This window comes from Osmerus eperlanus, chromosome 22 (assembly GCF_963692335.1).
Source record: "Osmerus eperlanus chromosome 22, fOsmEpe2.1, whole genome shotgun sequence".
Lineage (NCBI taxonomy): Eukaryota > Metazoa > Chordata > Actinopteri > Osmeriformes > Osmeridae > Osmerus > Osmerus eperlanus.
The window spans coordinates 1,072,428-1,082,062 of record NC_085039.1 but is presented as its reverse complement, the minus strand read 5'-3'; the positions used below and the strand labels follow the sequence as shown (position 1 = coordinate 1,082,062).

General features: G+C 46.1%; 2 protein-coding genes across 2 annotated transcripts; both read left to right on the top strand.

Annotated features, from left to right (window-relative positions):
• The first annotated feature begins 2,610 nt into the window (after window positions 1-2,610).
• LOC134008521 (protein PET117 homolog, mitochondrial) lies at window positions 2,611-3,510 on the top strand. Its single transcript, XM_062447937.1, has 2 exons — window positions 2,611-2,842; window positions 3,352-3,510. Exons 1-2 carry the CDS (start codon window positions 2,747-2,749, stop codon window positions 3,508-3,510), a joined length of 255 nt encoding a protein of 84 aa, XP_062303921.1. The 5' UTR covers window positions 2,611-2,746.
• A 550-nt stretch (window positions 3,511-4,060) lies between these two features.
• On the top strand, window positions 4,061-9,563 carry kat14 (lysine acetyltransferase 14). Its single transcript, XM_062447904.1, has 10 exons — window positions 4,061-4,319; window positions 4,686-4,807; window positions 5,031-5,152; window positions 5,355-5,527; window positions 5,936-6,367; window positions 7,250-7,836; window positions 8,047-8,180; window positions 8,427-8,602; window positions 8,992-9,182; window positions 9,381-9,563. Exons 1-10 carry the CDS (start codon window positions 4,061-4,063, stop codon window positions 9,552-9,554), a joined length of 2,370 nt encoding a protein of 789 aa, XP_062303888.1. The 3' UTR covers window positions 9,555-9,563.
• The last annotated feature ends 72 nt before the right edge of the window (window positions 9,564-9,635 follow it).

Sequence of the window (9,635 nt, the reverse complement as noted above, 5' to 3'; positions counted from 1 at the left end):
CACGTGAAGTACCAAGTCTATCAGCAAAAATACCTCAGAGTACATGAGCTCTATTTGTTAAACAATGAGTATAGCAGACTACTGTACTAAATGAACTGATGTTCCCACCCACTCAGGAAAAAGTTCTCTTGAGATCATTTGTGGACTGCAACCCAATCAAACCCACAAAGACTCAACATAGTTATGGTTCATCCGATCATCTAATGCTTCAACTGGAAGTTCTATATAGAAAAATATATTCCAAATACAATGTAGTGTTAAGTAGCTAGATGCTTGAAGTGTGCTTGCTTACTATTGCATCCAGCCACACAGACATACCTTTGTGCTTAGTGCGTTGACACAGCTTACTTTGCTCCCTGGCCTTACACCCAGTATGTTGACGTGCCAGTCCCCTACTGGAGGAGATGGGTCGTTCAGAGAGGTGAAAAAACAAACGAAGTTGTGGAAACTCCCCCTTCCCGGCTATCCTCTTTCTCTTTTCTAGCTCCCCCCCCACACCAGTTGACCAGTGTTTGTCAACTTATGCATTTGAAATGCCAAGTCTTGTTGGGAAATAAGCGTATTTGAGGTAAATGGTCAACGGAATCCGAATTTGAGAGAAAAGGAATGCCAGAGAAAAATGTTTATCATTTTTGGTAGTGTGTAAAAATGTATGCATGCAGGATGTGTGCTGAAATGCTTGAATGCGTATTGGAATGGAAAACCGTATTTGAAGTAACATTTAGGCTGCACCCTAGGAAGTGTTTGCTCAGCACATTTGCAGAAAGAAAAAAATTGCAGAAATCTTTTTAGTTGTATAAAGAAACTGTGTGTCAAATATTCTTCTAATCCACTTAACCTGAGAATTTGAACAAAACACAGATTTGCCAAGCACAATGTGGGACAATAAACACACAACTTCTGCTAAATGAATGGAAACTTCTGCCAAAAACAAAGTGAAGCATTTTCTTTTAACTGTCGGGCTGTCTCAGACCCCCCACATTGGAATGGTTAAAAGAAAATTATTTGTATTTGTTTTTGTATTGGGTAAAATTGGGTAAACACAATGATGGTTCGTTATGAACCTTTGGGTCATGTGACCCGAAGGCAGCACGAGGGTTAAAAATGTAATACAAAGTCTTGTGGTTCATGGGAAATGTGACATCGGTCTAATTGTGGTCTTAGTTCAACAGATGGAAGTCTTGGGTGTATGGAGGCACAGTTAGGGTTGGTATGAAATATTTCTGAAGTCTCACTGTTTGCCTTAGCTTTCACAGATGTGTATCCAAAAAAAGACGCCCACACTCCACACATACACACACATGTGTGCGTACTCACAAGTCACACTCTGATACACAATCCATATGCCATCAGCCAGAAACTGAACTAATGAAGGCAAAGGTGAGCAAGCCTCTAATTATTATGTGACCCCAACATGCCAAAGGCTTGTCAAGACAAGTCAAATTTCAAAGTCCGAAGTTGAAAGGGTCCAATTTTGTCATAAACGATAAGAGAAGCTAGTTTTTTTTGTCTCTGTTTAAAATGGTCAATGTTGCACTTAGTGAAAGCATGGCTATTGCACTAAAGTTCAAAATGTACTCACAATGGCAAAAATATTAGGTGCTATGGATGTTAGCTAAAAAACACACTAAAAAACCTTCTTAACAAATGTCAATGTTTGCCAGAAGAAAAGTGTAGTCAGTCAGGAAAATTAGGAGTTCTTGTTGCTGTAGTGTGATTTGGAACATTGTGTACTGTGCTGAAAAGTCCACTTTGGTTTTAGTTCAAGACGGTGAGGGGAGGGTTTAGACTGGGGGATACATTACAGTCATGTTCACATGGAGGCACACTTTTATTTGAGGAGAACGATTGCAAACTAAACTGTCCCTGCAACTTCTATTTTCTGGATTCAACTAGAATAGCAGTTACAAAGGTTATCCTACTTATTTTTCACTTTTCAGATAAGGAGGCCATTATACCCTCGGTGTGCGTTTATATTCATTATTATGCAATGGAATGTTACATAAATGTGCAGAAAGGGGCAGCTTTTGAGATTACCTTGTATTAACCCAGACACTCGTGATGATTTTTCAGCACTTTTTTCGTACCAGTTTTACACAAATACATTTGGGGAACTTTGTGTGCGCTATATGCAGACTTGCAATTCACCTGGTTGATATTGACTTGACACAACGATATCGACAAAGACCGTATGGTGCAAGCTTTGCTATCCAGGCTAAACATCATCGTGTCACCTAAATGTATTCAATGCCTCATCTAGCCTACTGTAGAGATATGAAGGGAAATTGCCAAACACAGGTCAACATGAATGGCACAGTTGCACCCACGTATTGCTTGCCTATTTTGTTCATCATTAGGCTGTCAAACTTAGAAATGGAGCAGGGTGGGTATCAAAAGCGCTATTTCAATCATGGGACCATAAACTGAGATTTAGAGAAAAAGTGCAATGTGTACCGAACCAAACATCACGTTTGACATCGATTATGAATAGTTAGTTAATCTAAATAGCAGAATGATATTTTGATTCATTAATTAGTAGTAATGATGACGATGATTGATAATGACGTCCTAGTGCTCGATGCACTCTACCATCAATTGTACGAACTGAATCATTCATGATCTACTGCACAGCCTGTGGAGGACAGCGGGGCACACACTGTCTAGCTAGCTAAAGCTACCGTTGAAAACGTCGACCTGAGTGGGAATATTATGGTAGAATCGACCATATTCCCCATAGCTTCCAGCTATGTCTAAAACCTCAAAACTTGTACTTGGCGTGTCTGTTGTGCTTACACTGAGTACCGTAGCGGGAGTACATTTAAAGCAAACCTGGGATCGAGAGGTAAACAATTAGCATAGTCAGCTGCCCTTGATGTTAGCTAACACTGGCTAACCTCCTACTTTTTAAAATGTAGCACAAACGATAGCTAGAGCTAGCTATATTAAAGATATTCCCCAAATGTATCTGTTTAGCTTTCTACCTCGTCGTTTTAGCTCTGCACCACCTAGTGAAATTGCTAGTAACTAACATGCCTTGCAGTATTATATTTCTTCGTGAACAGGTTAAGAGAGAATTAGCTCTATTAAAACAGATAAACTACCTACAATAGCTGCTCAGTCTCCTTCTACAACGGTACAGCCTGCCAGAAGAAATGTGATTCTCACAAGGTTTAGTAACAAGTTAATGGTTATCATGCGAGTATAACTTATATCTATGGCATTTATATTCACAGCTTGACTTATGTATCATAAAGCAGACATTCCTGTATTGGTATACAATCTTATACACATGATCACATAACGCACACTAAAATCAACTAGCTAGCACTGCTTCTGTATTGTTTTCCACAGAGACTTCATGAGGGTGTACTCCGAGATCTTGAACGTATGGAAAGAAAAAAAGAGAATCTGAGAGTACTTGAAGAACAAAGAACTTTAACCAAGGAGCTTGAGGCGGAGCGTGACAGAAGGGCGGCAGCTCTTCAGAGCCCCGATCAGCCACACGCCTAACAAGAAGTAGACAAGTACCGCTTCCTCTACTGTAAGTGCCGAACTCCAGCGCTAGTTTCTCTACCTCCCGCAGTTAATTGAAAAGACAAACAGATCTGTCATTTGACTAAAATAAGTCTTGAGCAATCAGACCAAAAACATGATAGTAACCACTAACTCTGAGTTGCAGTTTAAATAGATGTAACCATAAATGTGACCCTCTGTCCCTAAGACTTTTAAATAAGGGCAGATAAGAAAAGGATGTGGCCAGGACACACTCTGGAGGATCTCTGCTCGTATTAAAGGGTGCTGATTTTTTGCCAATTACTGATGTTTGCTTTTCATGTCTGTGTACACTGTGTGCTTGCAGAAACCTCGCTGTATGTTTCACTCACATTTGTATTTTTAATGTTTGTCGTGTCTGGCTGCAGCATGGGTGTAAGTACATTTTCTACTTTGTGGGACGACAAAGATCTTAATCTTACTGATCTGAATGCATTGGTCGTTGATGCCACATTGGCCTCTCCCAGGTTCTGATCGATCCAGCTGCGTCCACTCTCCTTCGGTGACCATGGACTGTGGCGAAGAACAGAGGGGAAAGGTGGACAACGAGGCGGTGTGCACCTCGGCGTCGGAGGGTCTGGAGGAGGGCGAGGTGGAGGGCGAGACGCTGCTGATCGTGGAGTCTGAGGACCAGGCCTCGGTGGATTTATCGCACGACCACAGCGGCGACTCGCTCAACAGCGACGTCGGAGAGGAAGGGGAGAGCGGCTGGGCGTGCGATGACATGGCTTTTTACTGCGACAAGTGCCACAAGTGGATCCCCACCGGTGAGAGGGTTAGCTGCACAAGCTGGAGAGGAAGAGGCCTTCCCCTTTGGGGCACCCACCATATTTAACCAGATAGAATTCAGCACTTTAAAAGATGTTTCTTGTGAATATAGGTGTTTGCTTTGAACCACGTATGCTTTATAATTGTTGTACAGGATTGCAGCTGGTTTAGCCTTATTAGTCTTCAGAAGTTAGAAAAAATCAAAAAACAAAGGAAGTGGGTTGTGGGATCACAGTATGCTTGATACTGCAGCGTTTACTGAAATGCTGTCTTCTGTTTCACCTCGCTGCTCTAATAAAGAACGACAATGATTGCGCTCGGTCTCTGAGCAGTTTTTGGTATTTTTCTCCAATCCCGGAATCTAGCCCAGCTACACGACGAGCAGCCTAGCTACCTTAAAGGAGACAACTTTTTCAAGTTCACCTGCTACGCTTGTTCGGAGGACGGCAAGGAGACGTTTGAGAGAATGAGACTCACCTGGCAACAGGTACGGAGGCTAAACATTCCACAGGCAAGGGGGTTCTGTGGGCGTTTGACAAATGATGCATATTGCTTATATTGGCAGGGCACAAAGTTCTTCATATAGGCTTGGAATCCAAAATATTTGGAAACATTTTAACACATAAAAAAGAAATCCTCTTATGTTACTTGCCCTTTCCATTTAAACATCAGGAGTTGGACTGAGTTATACTATCTTTTTTCACTTCTAGGTGGTGATGCTGGCCATGTATAACCTGTCACTAGAGGGCACTGGCCGGCAAGGCTACTTCAGATGGAAGGAGGACATCTGTGCGTTTATTGGAAGACACTGGACATTCCTACTGGGAACTAGGTGAAAGACTGTCCATTGATGAGCTGTACAGTGAATTGGTTGAACGTACCGTTTTCAGAACAAATTTGACCTGAAATGTGAAACATCCTGCAGAGGAAGGCTTGTATTTTAGACGTGAACTCGTGTGTCGGTTCTATCTTTTTGAGTACCTCTGGAAAGCTACACACAACACCCTAAAGCTGACCTGATGCTCCTTTAACAGGAAGAAGACCTCCACCTGGTGGAGCACCGTGGCAGGCTGTCTGTCGGTGGGGAGCCCCACGTTCTTCCGCTCAGGGGCCCAAGAGTTTGGAGAGCCCGGCTGGTGGAAGCTGGTACAGAACCGCCCTCCCACTCTCCGCCCCGATGGAGACAAGTCCTCTGTGAAGGCCAGAGGTTGGTAACTGTGTTTGGTGCTTCCCCTTACCAGGGTCCGGAATTCATGAAACCATCTTCAAAAATGATTCAGTTAAATAGAACAATTCATTAAAAAAAAGGATGAATTCATGTTGGATTAGCCTTGCAACCCAGATATATGGGCCTGGAGACCCATTTTATTTAGCAGCACCCTGTTCCTAGAACAGCAATCCTGGAAGTGGCGTTATACTAATTAAATAATGCAGCACTTGAATACAAAGGGTTTTGCTTTACAGTTACACTTGTTTTTATTTAGTTGCACAATTGTTACAATGTCACCTGTGTCTTTATGTTGCTGTGTCTCCCTGTCTCTCCATGTGTCTCTCCATGTCTCTCCATGTGTCTCTCCGTGTCTCCATGTGTCTGTGTGCTTGCTGTGCTCTGCAGCCTGTAAGCCGTCGGTGGAGCCCATCATCACGGTGGAGGGCCTCAGGAAGCGTGGTGTGAGGAACCCGGTAGAGAACGCCATGCAGCTGAAGGAGAAGCGCTGCCGCACCCAGGAGGCCAAGGACATCCGCAGGGCCCAGAAGGAGGCGGCGGGGGGCGGCTACACGGAGCGCAGCGCCTCCTCCACGCCCGTCAAGATGGGGGGGGGGCGAGGGGGTGGGCGCAGGCCCGACCAGGTGCTAGAGAAGGGCGAGGTCATCGACTTCTCCTCGCTCAGCTCCTCCGACCGCACGCCCCTCACCAGCCCCTCGCCCTCGCCCTCCCCGGACTTCTCCGCCCCTGGCACGCCGGCATCCCACTCTGCCACGCCCAGCCTGCTGTCAGAGGCTGACCTCATCCCGGACGTCATGCCGCCACAGGCGCTGTTTCATGGTGAGCCAGTCACACCGCAGTCTCATTATGGTGTAACAGGGGGAGTCGCGTTGCTCGTCAGAGTCCCTTCTTCCCCGATCTGCAGTTAGAACTCGAGTCCTCCACAACTCGACCGCCACCTTTACAAACACCGCTTTAACCCACGCCACCTAAAAGCTCGCTCTTCGATGGCGCTGGTGGGCGGTATTGATACTGAGGAGTGAGTTTAACCAGTTTAACTTGGTTACAGTGGCACTCCTATGAGAACAAAGAATCCAGAAAGAAGTGATGCTCAGTTCTTGTCAGTCAAGGGAAGTTCCAGAGACGTTATTCTGTAGTCCAATGGTTTCAGTGTCTGCAGGCATTAGATGACAACAAACATAAATTGAATATTTAATTAATTGAAAAGTAGGGACCTGGAGGGACAAATTCAATATGTGAGTTGGAACATTGCGTTATAATTCTTCATCAAGCCATTAATGTTCATTCTTTGTCCTCATGTGTCTTTATTTTTCATTATTCTTTATTGTAAATGCGCCCATACTTCAAATATAATCAGGCCTTATACATAGAGTATAAGGCAAGCCTACGGCTAGACATAATGAAAAACCTGTAAGTATTATGATACTTAATATCATAACGGATATTGCAATATAAACCTGGAGCAGGTACAACGATCTAATCTTTCTTTGTATAAAAACATAAGGTTACCTTGACCAGAAACACGATAATTAAATCAATCTCAGTCCCACAATTTTTATCCTACAAAGGACATTCTTGTTTATGTGCAACACTACCAAAAGCAGATACTACACAAGGATTGTATTTCTAAGAATCTTCATGTGATGTAAACAAGAGAACTGTTTTGGAAGCGTGTCAACCCCCTGTGTCTCTGGGCCACAGATGATGAGGAGCTGGACGGAGAGGGGGTCATTGACCCCGGCATGGAGTACCTCCCCCCTCCCAGCGCCGCCCTGGCGGTGCGCAAGAAGCTCCGCCCCTCCGCCGCTCACATCAAGCAAGAGGCGGAGAGTGAGGACGAGGAGATCCGCGGCGTCCGAGACGACATCGATGACGACTGCGAGCCCCCGGGCGGCCGGGACGACGGCAGAGGGCGGCCAGGAGGGGCCGGAGACAGGAGGAGGGGCCTGCAGGAGAAAGGGGAGGGGCCCTGTGCGGAGGCTAGCGCCGGCCCCCGCTACGTTCCCCTCAGCCTGTACGAGGAGCGGATCCTTCTGCGGCGCCTGGAGGCGTGTCCTCTGGCCCTCGCCGTCACCCCTCAGGCCAAGAGGCTCCACAGGAAGCTGCTGGTGCGCCAGGCCAAGCGCCAGAGAGGGCTCCCCCTGCTGGATGTGGACCAGGCGCTCAGCGCCACGCTCAGCCTGGTGGGGGGGCTGTACGGAGCCCAGGGGGGCGGACGACACTCTGCCTCTGGAGGGGGGAGGTTCCGGACAACCAGCCACGACCTCCGAGTCCTCGACCGCTTCCAGGTGCTGCTCTCTGCTGGAGGCCAGTTTGGATGGCATTTAGGATCAGTGAATGCATGACTTTACAAGCTTTTTATGAACAGCACATCGTTTTCGAAATATGTTAACTATGGATACTTTATCTTTAAATGTTTGATAAATTTCAAACATTTGCAATGGTCATAAAGAAAAAAAACATTTCTATATTTTGACCTGTGTGTTTGATCTCTTTAGACGACCATGTCCAGTAGGAGGGGCTATCACCTGCCCTCTGTGTCGTTCTGGCACAGGCTCATGGGGTCTGACGCTGGCGTGGACCAGGGCATTAAAAGCCCTTACACCTCCCGAATCCTCAAACCCTACATAAGGTACAATAATACTGTGCAGATAATACTGCCCAATGGAAAAGCAAGCAAAACTAAAAAGATGAGTCACATGAGTGATGGACGGACCGACAGATTTATTTTCAGTGTTACTTCTCAAGCTTACGTTCACAGACACATCTGTTCACTCTGTCATGAGTCATGGCTGCTAACCCACTTCAACATCATTATTCAACACACAAACACAGCTAGACCATAAGAACAAACTTGCTTGTGTTCTGCCTTCTCCAGGAGAGACTACGAGAACAAGCCCCTGAAGCTGCGGCTCCTGGCTGAGATCCGGGCCCACCCCCACAGGACGGAGCCTGGCTGGGCCCCGGAGCCCGAGGCCCCCATCGACTACTGCTACGTCCGGCCCAACCACATCCCCTCCGTCAACTCCATGTGCCACGACAGCTTCTGGCCAGGTAGAGCATCAGTAGAGCATCAGTAGAGCAGGCTGAGGTCCCGATACTAGCCACACCCTCACCGGTGTCACTCCTTCTGGGCCTGTGGACTCCTCTGATAGTCACACCTCAACTGGGATGGTTAAGTGACTCTTTTAACCACTTAAAGACAACAGTTTAGAACTTTGCTAAGGAGATGTGTGCCTCTTTCTAATGTATCACCACTACCATTGGGTTTGTATACCTCTAAGACAATACCACTTATGTTCTTTGACGCATGTCACCTCATCCACAGTTGAGCCAGTTTACGTTTTTGTGGCTAGGTATGACTGTTTTGTGACAAGGGTAAACACAACGGAAACAGGGTGTGGGCTCTATGAATGACTTCTATCCTCCTGTGGTTCTGTCAGGAGTGGATCTCTCCGAGTGTCTCCAGTACCCAGACTTCAGTGTGGTGGTGCTGTACAAGAAGGTGGTGATCGGTTTTGGCTTCATGGTGCCGGACGTGAAGTATAACGAGGCGTACATTTCCTTCCTGCTGGTGCACCCCGAGTGGAGGAGGGCTGGGATTGCCACCTTCATGATCTACCATCTCATCCAGGTTTGGAGCTCCACTCTCTATCAACAATACCGTTACACATACACACTGTATATCAATAAAATATCTTGTTGTGAACATGAATAAATAGAATATTTAACATTTTACAGTCTGTGGGAGGTATTTGATGATGTTTTTGGGGGGATATTGTGGGATTGAGATGTTGTTCTGTATCTTGTGTACTTGGTGTATGTTGTGCAGACCTGCATGGGAAAGGATGTCACGCTGCACGTGTCAGCCAGTAACCCGGCCATGCTGCTCTACCAGAAGTTTGGCTTCAAGACGGAGGAATACATCTTGGACTTCTATGACAAGTACTACCCGGTGGACAGTAAGGAGTGCCGCCACGCCTTCTTCCTGCGTTTACGTCGTTGACCCAGGAAACGAGAGGTCGCCAGCATCTGGGCGTGACTTGAAGGGATTCCGAGGTCTTTCACGGAAGAAGGCATAAGTAGT

Coding starts and splice junctions, on each gene's coding strand:
- LOC134008521 (XM_062447937.1), top strand. CDS start 2,747: ATGTCTAAAACCTCAAAACTTGTACTTGGCGTGTCTGTTGTGCTTACA. Junction 2,843..3,351: donor AGCAAACCTGGGATCGAGAG/GTAAACAATTAG, acceptor TGTTTTCCACAG/AGACTTCATGAGGGTGTACT.
- kat14 (XM_062447904.1), top strand. CDS start 4,061: ATGGACTGTGGCGAAGAACAGAGGGGAAAGGTGGACAACGAGGCGGTG. Junction 5,528..5,935: donor GTCCTCTGTGAAGGCCAGAG/GTTGGTAACTGT, acceptor TGTGCTCTGCAG/CCTGTAAGCCGTCGGTGGAG. Junction 9,183..9,380: donor TGATCTACCATCTCATCCAG/GTTTGGAGCTCC, acceptor TATGTTGTGCAG/ACCTGCATGGGAAAGGATGT.